At 33.8% G+C, this 15,517-nt stretch overlaps 1 protein-coding gene and 1 long non-coding RNA gene across 2 annotated transcripts; one reads left to right on the top strand and one right to left on the bottom strand.

Annotated features, from left to right (window-relative positions):
• Positions 1-5,724, bottom strand: LOC140043624 (uncharacterized). The gene is made up of 4 exons (XR_011844323.1): positions 5,681-5,724; positions 1,653-1,883; positions 1,163-1,284; positions 1-487 (listed from the first exon to the last, which is right to left on the bottom strand). It is a non-coding gene; the product is annotated as an uncharacterized lncRNA (long non-coding RNA).
• Positions 5,725-9,203: 3,479 nt separating this feature from the next.
• LOC140044916 (uncharacterized) lies at positions 9,204-15,511 on the top strand. The gene is made up of 6 exons (XM_072089613.1): positions 9,204-9,311; positions 10,081-10,312; positions 10,762-10,947; positions 11,061-11,222; positions 12,239-12,334; positions 12,654-15,511. Exons 2-6 carry the CDS (start codon positions 10,126-10,128, stop codon positions 14,402-14,404), a joined length of 2,382 nt encoding a protein of 793 aa, XP_071945714.1. The 5' UTR covers positions 9,204-9,311; positions 10,081-10,125; the 3' UTR covers positions 14,405-15,511.
• Positions 15,512-15,517: the final 6 nt, after the last annotated feature.

Here is a 15,517-nt window from a genome sequence, read left to right as displayed (position 1 = left end):
TCATTCAAACCTTAACCTCGAATGTCAGCACTGCTGAATAAAGTTAAGATAATTATATACTTTGAAACCGTACTACTCATTGCCATTACTGTCCAATTCATTCTCGCCACATTTGTACTATATTATGTTTATGCATATCATAAGTGATCATGTAACATTCGATTTATATCTGTACAAGGATGACAATCTAATTTAGAAGAATGTCCCGTTTCAAGACTATTTGGTATGTGTTACTATAGATGACACAGTTCAGTTGTGAGTGCTTGTTAAGGATAACACTGCAACGAAGAACCCTGGAACAAGATCATCGTCTGTTTAAGATCTAGAGTTGCTCTGTTCCGACGTTGTTCTATGCAATACACGTACCAACATTAAAAAGATTTAATCGTATCCAGCTAATCCGAGTCGTCTTCATAGGAGGTGAATTCGACTTCATGTTTTAATTCATCAGAGCACAAGAGAGATTACAGTATGTCTATTTTACAGTCTGAAAAATATAATGGGAACTGCAGGTCATTCAAAAGTCTGCATTATACCTAAAACTATACAGCTACGTCTAAATTGTTTTGTAATACAGCCAAGCAAAGCTTATTTGATATCAGAACGTGTTGGCCTCGAGGTCATTCGGCCAAAATATGTTTCAGTCCTTGGGAGGTTTCTTTCATTCCATTTAATCGTCAAAATAGATAACAATGTTAGGCTAGGAAGAGTAGGAGGCAATTGATTGCTTGTTATTCTTTTTCTGGATAATAACGTCGAGGAGGTGATCCTATTCGAGGGGTTTGCGCATCGAATTTGGTTCACATTGAGTATCAATTTAATTAATGTAAACTACTAATACACGTCACATAGGCCTACCATGGTTTGTCTTTCTGGTTTCATGATGCACCAAGTAACAACACAACGGTTAGAAATTAAGCTCTGAACAGTATGTCTGAAATGTTATATTTCTTATCAAGACTATTGAAATTAACTATAGCTAGTTGAAATGTATTTTGATATGAGCATAAAGCTGGAGGTTTTACTACATTAGCTGCGGGTTGTTCTACATTAACGGTTGTTTCAACAGCTGGCGTTATCTACTTTGGCGATCGTAACACAGTTCATTTTTCAGACTCGTTGGTAAGATATTTAGAAATGAAATTTGTAAATTCCTACCTACCTGGCATTAATATACCAACAGCGATTCTACACATCTAGTAGCTGGCTTAGAAGAGTATAGTAAACTGTAACTGGCCTAGCTTTCCACCATTCACAGTCCAATTCCATGCTTTCGACATGATGCTAAAGTTTAACAAGTGTCATGCATAGTTAGACCTACAGAAAGCGTACCTGTAATTTAAATCAATAGGTTGATTTAACAGCACAATTTAAAAAGGTAAAATGTATTTTCAAAGATTATATAAAGCTGTTCTTATAAATATATATACAAGTAACATAACTAAAAGTTAATACACTTTCTAATGGCGTTTGGTTCCTTAATCCTTAGGCCTAAGTATAGGCCTAACTCCAAAATTCACAGAAATCCCTACTATTAGGCCTTATCCCTATGCCTATTTAAAATAATTTTTGATTGTGAAACATTGTTTCTTTCCGCTCCTCGAAATATCCTTTCATCCAATCCCTCGAAATACAGTAGTAGGCCTACTTACTCTTTCAATTGCTTCAATTTAGAACAGATCCAAATTTTAGTTGTTTTTTCCCTCACTCATAACATTGTAGTTTTCTGTCTTTTATGTTATTTCTTGTTAGTTGTCATAGGCCTCCAATTCGTGGTTTGTTCAACTACTAATCTATCAGAATGATAAACCAAAGTTCCTGTTCAGTATAAGGCAAACGAAGGTACGAAGTCCGTTGTCATGCAAATACTGAGACTTGCCCACCTGTTTAAATAAACCAACAAGCAATAATTTTCGCGTTCTGTATAATATAGGCCTACTTATCTCTAATATTAGAGTAGACCACAAGACAAAAACACATCTTTTCTCCAATATCCAATGTTTTATATAAAAGATCAAAATGATTTGTTAGATAGAAAGCCAAAAACTAAGAGTTCTTCTGAAAATTCTGAGTTACGAATTATTACCTTATTGCAATGAGGCAAATTCTTTTCCAATATACTACTTATAGCGTCAGTTGTTTAATTTGTCTAGGCTACTATAACTCTCGCCACATCATGATAATTATGCACAATTAATATCGTATTACAACACATTTATATATAGTAAAATTCATTTCATTGATTGACATGATCTACAATTTAGGCCTACCACCAAACAAGCCTTTTTACCTATTAATATTTTATCACATATATATATATATAACTTGTATAACTTAGCTCTGCTAACGTTTCTGGCTGTTTACTTTATCGTTTTGATTTAGCTTTTCGCTTTTTATTTTTAGTCGCGTGGAAGCGACTCTATAGTTCACTATGTCGGTCGGTCGGTCGGTCTGTCTGTCGGTCCGGTATCACTATGCGTTTTATCGCTTTCTGACCTTATCCAGGGCTCGATTTATCTTTTTCATGTTGCTAGCCCACTGGGCTAGTTCACTGTAGATTTCACTAGCCCATACATTATTTTACTAGCCCACTCTTATTATCGCACCGTGATAGCAGGGCCGCCATATAAATGAATTCAGGCATTTTGTACAATAGAGGGCGCACTAATCTAAACGCTCGAGAATTGCTAAACATTTACATAAATACTGTGTTATGCGCGATTTGCGCAATTTAAAATTGCGCAAAGAATTCTTGCGCAATTTCAAATTGCGCTGCACAATTTGTAAATTGCGCAAGATAGTTCTAACTGTTTGTTAATTTTATTATTGTACTCATTTGTTGTTGAAAATGGTACCGAAAGGTCAATCTTTTTTGTCATTAAATTTAATTTTTAAGTTAAATAGTAAACGTCTAATAATTCGTAATAATTATTGTTTCTAAAAAAAATCCAATCGTTATTAGTCTTATTAATCGTCATTAGTACTGATATTTGAATTGAAATTATTATATTACTATTGGTATTTATTTATGCCTTCTCCTCATATTATGTGTGAATATGGTATTTTATAGAACCATTGGGAATTCGAGATTTTTTTTATTCGTCAAAAAAAATTCGGGAGGGAGGCTCCCGGGAGGGTAAGGAAATGCGATATTATCTTTAATTTTGAATCATTCTTAGAAATTACTAACAAAATATGGGTGTGCATGATTTCACAATCTGTCAAAAAACCTTGCGCAATTTGCAGATTACTTGCGCAATTTAATACGTTGCTTGCGCAATTTGAAACACATGTTTCAATTTAAAATTGCGCAAGAAAATCCTTGCGCAATTTCAAATTGCGCAAATCGTTCAAATCGCGCATAACAACTCTATTAAACTATTATTGCATGAAAAATTACACAAAATTGTATTTCTTTATTGTTCACATTATAAAAATTAACTTTGCGTCGCGACGCATAGTCTATTTCATGCTCACCATATTCACAGAATCGATTTATTGAGGTCTTTTTGTTGTTGGGCTTCAACCTAGCCAAGAAAACTAATTAGATTCTGTCTACCTTAGGCTAGGCCTAGAGAGCCTATTATTTATAGTAGGGTAGCTAGGATAGACGTAGGCCTACCTAGCCTAGCTAGATCGCATTGGAGCACCTGGCCTACTCTACTCAACTGTTACCAAAATGGTAGTATCTAGCTAGGCCTAGCTGCTGAGCAGCCATCACGATGCCAAACGATGGCTTTTGATTCTATCTAGGCCTACGCATATTATAAAATATGGCCTCCATGGCCTACCTACAGGGATAGAGCCAGCCACCCGGCCCTACAAAATATCCCTAGCTTTGATCTGTGACAACCAGGCCTGACAAGACTAGACAAGTTATTTTTAACATTGACAAAATTCTACTACATTTGGCCAATCACAGTTCGTTATTTATGGTCATATTTTTGTGACACGTTTGACCTGATAATGAAGCTCCGCCTACTTCACAATAACCTGGGTGACAAAAACATAAATGGCCAATCATAATTCGGAAAATTTGCTTGATTATGAGAGGCTCCGCCTACATCATCACTTGTTATGGCCACAGCAGCGCGCGAGTGGTTTTTTTGCTGATGTTGCCAAGACATATGTCTTTAATGCTGGAGTTATTTTTATGAGGTCATTTCGTCCCAATTTCGAGTTCCCACAACCTACTAGCCATCCGGGCTTAAAGGAAGATACTTTAGGTAGCCCGGAGCTGTTTTTACTAGCCATTGTACGCCGGGCTAGCACTAAATCGAGCCCTGTTATCTTGATATCAGTTTAATCTAGCTAAGTCAATTTTTCACAGTATATTCCTTATGGCCAGGAATCGACGTGGTTATGTTTTCACGGTGCGCAATAAAAAATTACGCGGTCTACGCACGATTTAACGAAATCACGTTTGTAATCTTCACAACCATGAATCACAATTAAATAAAATTTGGTACTCATAAATTTCAGGGCATAAATCATCATATGGCAATACAATTACGTGCGTAGCGCATGAAACGCATGCGTACGCGCGCTTAAAATTTTCAAAATTTATTTTCGATGAAATAAGAGTACGTTTCAGGAAATTTTAAGCTTTTACAAAATTGCCATGAGTGCGCAGATTTTTGCGTGCGCACTGCACGTTAAATGTTATTGCGCACTCTTTTTGCCCGATTTCTGTTTTCTTGACTTACTTTTCAACTCGAAATTACGTTATACGAGCACGTCAAAAGTGACAGGCTACGCACGTGTAAATTAAAAAAATATAACTGTTTTTAAACATTTCAACATGTTCAGTAATTTCGGTCAGTTGGTAGGTCGGTCGGTAAACACTAAGCACGCGACTGCAGCCATCTATATGGCCTTGTTGTATCTCCATTGAGATCCAGCCACTATACCCACAGCATAATCAGAAATAGTGGGTATAGATTTGTAAACAAACCGAATACCTCTCGCCTAGTGCGTGTCGAAGCATAGCGAAATGGCAACTGCCGAGTGCTTTTGTTGCAAGGGCCAAGGACAAGGTGCATCATAAATGTTGTATATGTTGGATAAATCGTGAATTTAACTACACAAAATCACTGAATAATATTCCTGTTTTTAATTTTCAAACACTTGCTGAGTGGTTTGCGTCGGCTCCGAAGGATAGTGGCGCAAAATCTTGAAAAATTTTCAAGGAAAGGTACGTCCACGATGTGCTCGTGTCTCTCCGCCCGCCCGGTGGCGTTGCCTGATGCGGTACTTCGTCTACCTAGCTAGGCCTAGTTTAGGAGGCTTGGGTGTCTGTTTAAGCGCCGAAGAACATCACATAATACATGGAAGATGCAATAAGAGCATGAAGAAGAATGAAAGATAATAATTAATATATTTACGCAACATTTGTAAATAAAATCAACAGTTAACATGTATTAAATGCACCGTATATTAAATATAGGCCTAGTTAGGGCCTAGCCTAGTAGGCCTCTAGCCCTAGGCTAGGCCTAGGCTATATATAATAATAATAGATAGGGCTAGGGCTAGGCCTAGGCTAGGCCTAGGCCTAGGCTAGGCCTATGTGTCAAACCAAAAATGACAATACATAAATAAAGTCGATGATTCCGAACCAAATGCCCAAATAATTCTACAGTGAATATAAAACATAAGTTTAGAAAATAAATAACATCCTTACCATGCCATTCCATCAAAAGGCTAGTTTTGACGGAGTATGGTCGACGTCGAAGCGGCCGCCACGCCAGTTTAATATCGTCATTTGTATGGAACGCCATGTGCGCTTTAATCTTTGATTGTCGTTGTCAACGCCATGGCCTATGGCGAGTTGAGTTACAGCTGTGTGTATGGTCAAACCAATAAATATAAGCCAAATCATGTACTATCGAATCTTTATATTTCTATAATAATTAAGTTTGCCTGCGGATAAATCAATGTATATTTTATTTGTATTTTAATATTAATAACTAACTAAATATATTTACATTATATATTATCGAATCATTAATAATTTACGTTTGCATCATAATCTACATACTATTGAACCTATATGTCTCATTTATTACGTACTATTTATTTATTTGTTTATTTTATCCTCTTGACCCGACGTTTCTTGAGCACTCTCCTATCGAATCTTTATACAGTATTGCATTAATAATTTACGTACGGTATTGGCGAATATTTATATCTCATTTACATACTATCGAATCTTCATACAGTATTGCAATAATAATTTACGTACGGTATTGCCGAATCTTTATATCTCATTTACATACTATCGAATCTTTTTACAGTATTGCAATATAATAATTTACGTACGGTATTGCCGAATATTTATATCTCATTTACATACTATCGAATCTTCATACAGTATTGCAATAATAATTTACGTATGGTATTGCCGAATCTTTATATCTCATTATTACATACTATCGAATCTTTTTACAGTATTGCAATATAATAATTTACGTACGGTATTGCCGAATATTTATATCTCATTTACATACTATCGAATCCTTATACAGTATTGCATTAATAATTTACGTACGGTATTGCTGAATCCTTGTATCTCATAGAATCTTTTTACAGTATTGCAATAATAATTTACGTACTATTAAGGTATTGCCGAATCTTTATATCTCATTTACATACTATCGAGTCTTTATACAGTATTGCATTAATAATTTACGTACGGTATTGCCGAATATTTATATCTCATTTACATACTATCGAATCTTTATACAGTACTGCATTAATAATTTACGTACGGTATTGCCGAATCTTTATATCTCATTTACATCAAATCTTTATACAGTATTGCAATAATAAATTACGTACGTTATTGCCGAATATTTATATCTAATTTACACCAAATTTTTATACAGTATTGCATTAATAATGTACGGTATTGCCGAATCTTTATATCTCATTTACATCGAATCTTTATACAGTATTGCAATAATAATTTACGTACGGTATTGCCGAATATTTATATCTCATTTACATCGAATCTTTACAGTATTGCATTAATAATTTACGTACGGTATTGCCGAATCTTTATATCTCATTTACATCGAATCTTTATACAGTATTGCAATAATAAGTTACGTACGGTATTGCCGAATATTTATATCTCATTAATTTACATCGAATCTTTACAGTATTGCATTAATAATTTACGTACGGTATTGCCGAATATTTATATCTCATTTACATACTATCGAATCTTCATACAGTATTGCAATAATAAGTTACGTACGGTATTGCCGAATTTGTATATCTCGTTTACACTGTACTATCGAATCTTGGTTTTTATTTATTATTAGTAGTAGGGTGTGTTATACATTTAAGTGTTATTCCATTGTAATACATTGTTTGTGTTTTCAATGAAGCAACGTGAAGACGAAAACGCGACCTTCTACAGCACTATTCCTGGCCGGCCGCCAGTCGAGTTATTAGCAGAAATTCACGTAATTAATTACCGTACCGTACAGGCACTTGCGTCTTATTTTAGTATTTAAAACTAATTTTAAATTGATCAATATTTATATATCTGAAGGTATAAAACAATTTAGGATATTAAATAAATAAATTGATGTCATCATGTTATTGTAATTAAATTATGTTTGCGAACACGTACTACTTACAGTAGTTACTTTACTAATATATTAATATACAATAACAAATATATATATTTTGATTTGATATATTTTATTGAAAAAATATATATATTATTCTTAATAATTGGCATATTATATATTATACAATAAAAACACCACAATGTTTTTTAATGACTTTATTAAACATATACTGTTAACTGTATATCATTTAGAACAGTTAAAGTAAGTAATCATCGATTCGCCATTTCGTTTAAAAGAAGGTATCACATTCAATCTGTCAAAAAAGAGAATATATTACATAATATTAATAATGTAAGTTGTTATTTACGTCCGAGGAAAAGAAAACCTGACGATCGAAACAATGACAATCAAAAATGACAAAACAACGACAATCAAAGCGCACACGGCGTTCCATACAAATTACCGTTATTGAACTAGCGGCCGCTTTGGTTGGCGGCCGCTTCGACCGTAATCCGTTTTGACGATTGCTTTTTAAGATGATCATCTCTCAGTTCTCCCATGCTTTAACATACCTCTCACTGTGTTTGTTTACCATATTGTATACCCACTAAAAGGTCAAACTGACGGTGACCTCGCGAGCGCGAAACGTGTCTCTATTATATTACACCCTAAAAAATAAACGAACACCCGCTGTGTTTTTAACGTTCCAGAGATATATATGTTATGCGCGATTTGAACGATTTGCGCAATTTGAAATTGCGCAAAAAAATCCTTGCGCAATTTGAAATTGCGCAAAGAATTCTTGCGCAATTTTAAATTGCGCAAGGATTTTTTTGCGCAATTTCAAATTGCGCAATCAACTTGCGCAATTTCAAATTGCGCAAGAAAATCTTTGCGCAATTTTAAATTGCGCTGCACAATTTGTAAATTGCGCAAGATAGTTCTTGCGCAATATGACACCTTTGCGCAATTTGAAAACGAACTGTAAATTTTCCCATACATGGCTAGGCTAGGCCTAGGCAGAGGAGTTTAAAATTTAGTATTATTTTTATTATATAAATAAGACCATTTCAATGAAGATAATGTTTAATACTCACTTTTTAAGTTTTTAATATTAGTTTAAGCTAGGCCATGTAACCTAGTCAGTATCAGTAGTCCAGACCCTAGCTAGGCTAGAGTAGTATAGCCGGCCGCCCGCGCCGCGCCCGCCTGGTGGAACACCACCGCTTCGTTTTCCTTCGTCGGTTCTTCGACGGTATGCTAACTTATAACAATATTTGCACTACTAAAATAAGGAAATGCGATATTTATCTTTAATTTTGAATCATTCTTAGAAATTACTATAAAAATATGGGTGTGCATGATTTCACAATCTATCGAAAAACCTTGCGCAATTTGCAGATTACTTGCGCAATTTAATACGTTGCTTGCGCAATTTGAAACACATGTTTCAATTCAAATTGCGCAAGGATTTTTTTTGCGCAATTTCAAATTGCGCAAATCGTTCAAATCGCGCATAACATATACCACCTGCCTGAGCTAGCCTACGCATGCTCAGTATAACCTGGTAACAAGATCGTCATAATCAAAACAATACATGCGAATGTCATGCGCGATAAAACAGAGTTTTCTCTATGATGTGTGATTACTCATTTAAATGGGGCCCAATATTGGCCTAGGCCCCGTAGATTAAGTTAGCCATGAAGCATAACTTAGTTGAATGTGTGAAACGTAAGATAAACGTAATTTAAAATTATATTTCGCCGTGTAGTTACTAGCTAGGCCGCGAGGTTAGGAAGAAGGACATGGCTACTGCTGCTAGGCTAGGCCTCTAGGCCTCCTACCTAGGAGGCCCTCTTAGGATACTAGAGGCTATATGAGGCCTAGGCTAGGCCTAAATGTATATAATGTAGTAGGGCTTAGGCCTAGCTACTGTAGGCCTAGCTTTGTTTGTTAATTGCTTCAACTCTGACTAAATTTCAGGTGAGGGAGGCCGTTATTTTTAATGTTAAACAAATTAATCATCCAGTTGTTACATTTCTGTCAGAATTTGTTGTCAGTTAAATAAATTACACTAGGCTAGCTAAAGGCCTACTAGGCCTACTACTACTACTTACTAGGCCTTACTACTTCAGTTGTCAGGCCTAGCCTAGAAGCCATTACGAGATAATTACAGTATCTTCTTATTATTGTTATTAATTTCTTGTTCACTTGGTAGAAATACACTTTCGTATAGGCCTACTATTTATTACTAAAAATAATAATTGATTTCATTAATTCATTTGGCGAAATAGTACAAATATTTGTCCATCATGTGTACATTAAATGTTTAGTGGTGTGTTTGTTTTAATAATTTATTCAAAAAGGCATAGACCTAGGCTAGCTCTTTTCATATTTAACATTTTTTAAAGATTTAAATGAAACAATTATGATTTTTATCCTATTTTTATGTACATCATCTTTCTTTATGGTCTTTAATAAGTTTTATTTCCAATTACAGGTTTTCAATTTGAATTCACTGTAAAATGAAAACAGTAACTGCAAAATGGAGGAGGAGATGGAAGATAGCAAGCTGCATGAGGCTGTTCGCTATGGGGATACAAATGTTGTCATTGAGGCTCTTGCAGATGGCTTTGATCCAAATGCAATTGGTTTCTTACAATGGACTCCAGTTCAAGAGGCTGCATGCAATGGAGATTTAGAAATTTTACAAATACTATTACAGAACAAAGGTACAGAGGCAACTTTTGTGTGTGCTAACACAGCAGTAGGTCTAAGCCTACATACAACAGACATTTTAAGACAGAACCTTGAGAGGCAGTTTGATAAAAACATAATAATGATTATAATACTGTATCTCAAAATATGGCAATTGAAATTATGTTGAATTAAATTACATGATTTCTCTCAATGTTATAATGATAGTACTACTTTTAGGAGTGTTTTAGCAAATAGCATACCGTTCAATCATAATAAATTGTTATAAAGCTAATAAAATATGTAATTAAAGTTTCCTTAATTAACTTAGCCATAGTACAACATCTACCATGATCGCAACACAGTACACAATTCCCTGCTTTGTCTTAATTTTTATTTTAAAAAGACAAACTTCTTTTCAACTACATTGTACTACAGTCATTTAATTTAGTTTAATACAAACAAAAGATACCTTTCTCCGCAGGAAACGCAAATGCAAAAGACAAACTTCTCGGTTCTACCGCAGTGCACTATGCAGCTAAAGAAGGTAACGTTGAATGTTTACAAGCCTTACTTGATCATGGTGGCCTATATGATCTACAAGATAACAATGGTCATACCAGCCTAGACGTTGCTGTTGGAAAATGTTATGACCTGTTAGATAACTGGCGTAAGTGGAAAACAAAATTGTCTTCTGGAACTTTAATCACACAAACATAAATTTGAGAAAGAAAAATTAAATTTATATGTAAATATAAAAAATGTTTATCACTAATTTTTCAGGTATCAAAGATCTTGCAGAAAGTAATATCAAAACAAGATTTGCAACTGCTGAAAACAAACAAAATGTTGAAGAAAATATTCCTGAAAAAAATGATGAATCTGTCAAGAAACTTCCAAAGGCATGGGAGAAAGAATTACCAGAGGAAAACTCACTAATTCATTGTATGTATGCAATTGTTTAAAAATAATATAACGGCAAATAATTATGCCAACTCACTTAAATATTAGTTCTCTTATTTAAAGACCCCTTTCCTACGTTTTTTAGATCTAATTTAAGATCACAAACTATATTTAACGTAACAATAATACTACAGTATATGGTCCTGTTGTGATAACTTGTTTCGTCTTTAAACGGTTAAAAATGTGAAAAATAAGCCGATTCTAAGGATTATAGCGGCCCGCTATAAATCTCAAAATGTATTGCGCGCGGATTGATATTTTTGTTTTTCTTCTGTAATTCACCCACTTTTCGATCGATCGTGAAGCGAAAACAAATGGAAGACTCCTAACTTTTCAGCTAAAATACCGGGTTTTCCCCAATTTGTATCAACGGAGTCTGGCAAAAATAGAAAGACAATTAATGCAGCAACTATACAACGTCAGGCTAGGTATATAGCTAGCGTACGATGATCGTACGTTACCGATGTTTTCCAGCTAGGCCTACAAAACTAAGCCTAGCTAGGCTAGGCCTAAAGACCGTCCATGAGAGGTCATTCGCCGCGAGCTACTTAGGTAGTGCATTGTTTCTCACTTTTTATCATAATTTACCATAAAACGTATTATTTAAGACAAGGAATGACCTGGTTTAATGTTTTTAAAGTAATATTTATGTATTATTTTTACAAAACGTCACAAATTGTAGGGAAGGGGTCTTTAATATTAGTACAGTATATTATGTCAATAATAATAACAATAATAAGAGAATTCAGTGAAGAAAAGAAAGTAGGCCCTTTAGTAAGTAGCCATAAAACTCGGAATCTTATGATTTGTATGCAGACAACTATGGGCTTTCATTTTATATTTAAATTTAATTGATTGATGCTGTAAATCGTGAGTGTTATGGTGGAGCAACACTCATTCTGAATTCATGAATTAATGTTCAGATACAGTATGCCCAAATCTTGCATACATATTTTCAAAGAGATTACATCTTAATGTTTAACACTTTTTTTTAAAAGCATCTGGTCATCTTCAGTTATCATTTGAGTATAACTCTAAAAGCAAGATGTTTAAAATTCGTGTTTGGATGTTGCAAGACTTACTGTTGCCACCAGGTAAAAACCTATGTCAAATCCAGTGAATTGATAATTAAATATTTAAATAATATTAGAGTTGTTCTTGTGCCTGTAACAGAGTACTCCACTGCTTAAATTATGTAGAATATTGGTTTCAACTAATACGAGAGGTACTGATTGTACAGATTAAAAAAAAGAAAGGAAAAGAAATGGACTTTTAAGAATGCCTGTTATGTGAGGTGTCCACACAGGCAGGTTCAACTGTACATGTTTCACTAAATGTATTTCGGTTTTAATTGTACTGAATGAAACAGTGTTGAATAAATTAAAAGATACAATGTATGTTTTTCTATTTTAGTGGAAGCATCAACTGTTAATCGTATTTGTATACGAAGTCAGCTACTTCCAGATAAGAAAGGTGATAGCAAACGTCGAACAGAAGAACATCTTTTAGGAGATAAAATGTGGAACCAAACTCTGCTAACATTAAAAAGAAAAGGTCACAAAGAAAGCTTCAAAGCAACATTTTTACCATGTACATTTAAGTTTTCAAAAGCACTTGAATACCAGAATATAACAAAGGAAATTGTGGAAAATAGAGTTGTACACCTTGATGTGTGTGCAAAGCAAAAATATGGACGTAGTTTTGTTATTGCAAGTATTCAAATCACTTTAAAAGAAGCAGTGAAGAAACTTATAAAAGAGAAATTTCCATTGCATCCTTGTATCAATATCTGTATGCCAGATAATGTTCATGCTTATGATCCTAAAGACTTGCTCGTTTGTCCAGAAGGCATGTATAGGAATCTTACTACTAGTAATCCTAACATGAGAACTAAATCTAAGCAAAGTCTGCTAGTGGAAACAGACACTAGAAGAGCAACAAGTGATAATGATTTAAAAGCTGTGAGGTGCCATTCCACGGACAGTATTCCTTCAATTGTTGTGAACATTCCAGAACCTACAGAAAATATTTCTGAAATACTGGAAGAAATTCGTACTATGGATACTGGACCAAAGACTACTTTTCTTAGCAAGAGTAATCCTGAGTTTACAACAATTGAGATGCAGGAAATAAATCTGCCACATTCTACTGGAGATGAACTATTGCATGTTAAGGTGCTTCCTGGCAGTCATAGTTCTCCAAATATTACTATTGTAGATATGGAAGAGGAAGACGATAACTTTCGAACAGGAGGAGAGGAACTGAAAACAAAATCAAACAATTCAAAATTTGGCTCTCATAAACCAGGGTATGTTGTGGACATAAGAGATAATGCACCAAATTCTTTTATGTTTCAGAAAAAAACAAACAAAACTATTTTGAAAGAAAGAAAAACAAAAGAAAAAAGTTGGACTAAAAGCAATATCGAACAAGTTCAGGACACTCCGCAAGATGTTGTTATTGATTTGCCTGAAAACCAAAGCAAAACTAAAAAAGGTGAAATAAAGGTAGCAAAAACAAGGTTGAGAAGAGCAAAACAAGAGAGGACACGTATTGGGCCATCAAAGTCTTTCATTCCTCAAGTAATGGCATTAGATGAAACAATCACGATTGCAACTCAATCAAGCCACGTTCCAATCAATCGATACACTTTCACGCGACCAGTCACTAATGACCTAGTCCAAACTGAACTTGGTTATAACGAAACTATTGAGTTGAATGAATTTAAACATAAAGATACGATACGACCGAATTCAAATAAATTAGTCAAAGGTAGATCCAACAATCCAGAGAAATCTCTTGAAAGTGGTTCAATTTTACCTTCAATACATGTTGGTAGATCAGAGAATATCTTAACACAGTTACACATTGAAAGTGAACAAACCGCAGAGGCCGACTCTGAACGTGTAAAAAAGATGTTAGCCAATACAAACTTTAAAAAAACAAAGGATGTTGTACGTCCTGCTTCAAGGTACACAAATGATATAGAAGAACATGAATTAGTGTTAATTCCAGGAACCCCATTAGCTTCTCCAATATCAGATATTTCTAGTCATAATCAACAAAAATATTCTTCTGGAAATTCCACCGGAAAGGAAAAACAATTACAAAATAAAAGCGTTGAAAAGCATACAATTAATAGACAGCAACAGAGTTGGTTTTGATGAATAGCCAAATGGATAAAATTGTATTCCTAACAACTATTTGTATCATTAGTTAACAGTTACATAACCTCAAACGAAATTTACCTTAGAGAGGTTAAAGTTCCCACCTCATGCAATGCTATTATTATTTGTTTATTCGATTTCCAGAATTAAATTGAAGAAGTGGCTTTCCAATCCAACAAAATCACCCCACTTGATGTAATTCATTTAAAATATAAAAATCAGTTCGGTTGAAATATAACCTTCTGAACCAAAATTGATTTGTTCGATGATTTATGACAATCATGTGTGAAATTTGAGAAAATTATAGAAAGTTTATTAAATAATGATAGAAAACAAATGAAAAATAAACAGTAATTAAGTCTTCCAAAGAACTAACAAAGTGCAGTATGCTTAAGGTGGCTTGTTCTTGCCAATGAATGTATGTAATCCATTATTTTATTTCAATATACAGTGTGAGTATATGATTGACCTTTTTAGTACCGTAATAGTAAAAGTAGTTTCAATGTTTTCCTTTTTTATTATGCTGGATTACACATTTATATTATGAACTGTAACAAGAGTGACTTTGTTTTAAAAGATACAAATATTTGTTTGTATTCAGACATGATTTTTATGTCATTTATTTTGGTACAATTATAACTTTTTTTAATGTAAAAAAGTTAAGACACTATTAACTACGCCGTAGCCTACATCTGTTTTGGCATAACATCTTTAAAAAAAAGTGAAAAAAAAACAAACAAATCTAGGACTACCTATTTTGGCATTTATGACTTTTATAATAGGATATAAAATCATCTGTAAGTTTACTTATTTTAATGTGTAAAATGAGATTTTAAACAAAATCATAAATAAGAAACTACAACTGATTTGATTTATAAAATTCCGAGTATAAATACAATGTTGCTAAAAAATGTGTATACAAATCAGATTTTAAAAAACGACCTTACTATGTACGGTCAAATGAATAAATGAGTTTCTTGGATTGCATGCTGTTCTTTCAAAAAATACTTTGACATATTATGAGATACCTAAAAATGTTTTCTTCAAATAAAGAGATTATAAAAATAAATAATGGATGAAAAGACGATTACTATTATTATATCAATTCAA

Source organism: Antedon mediterranea, chromosome 3 (assembly GCF_964355755.1).
Source record: "Antedon mediterranea chromosome 3, ecAntMedi1.1, whole genome shotgun sequence".
Lineage (NCBI taxonomy): Eukaryota > Metazoa > Echinodermata > Crinoidea > Comatulida > Antedonidae > Antedon > Antedon mediterranea.
Note: the sequence above shows the minus strand (reverse complement) of the source record. Positions and strands in the feature narration are given on the sequence as shown.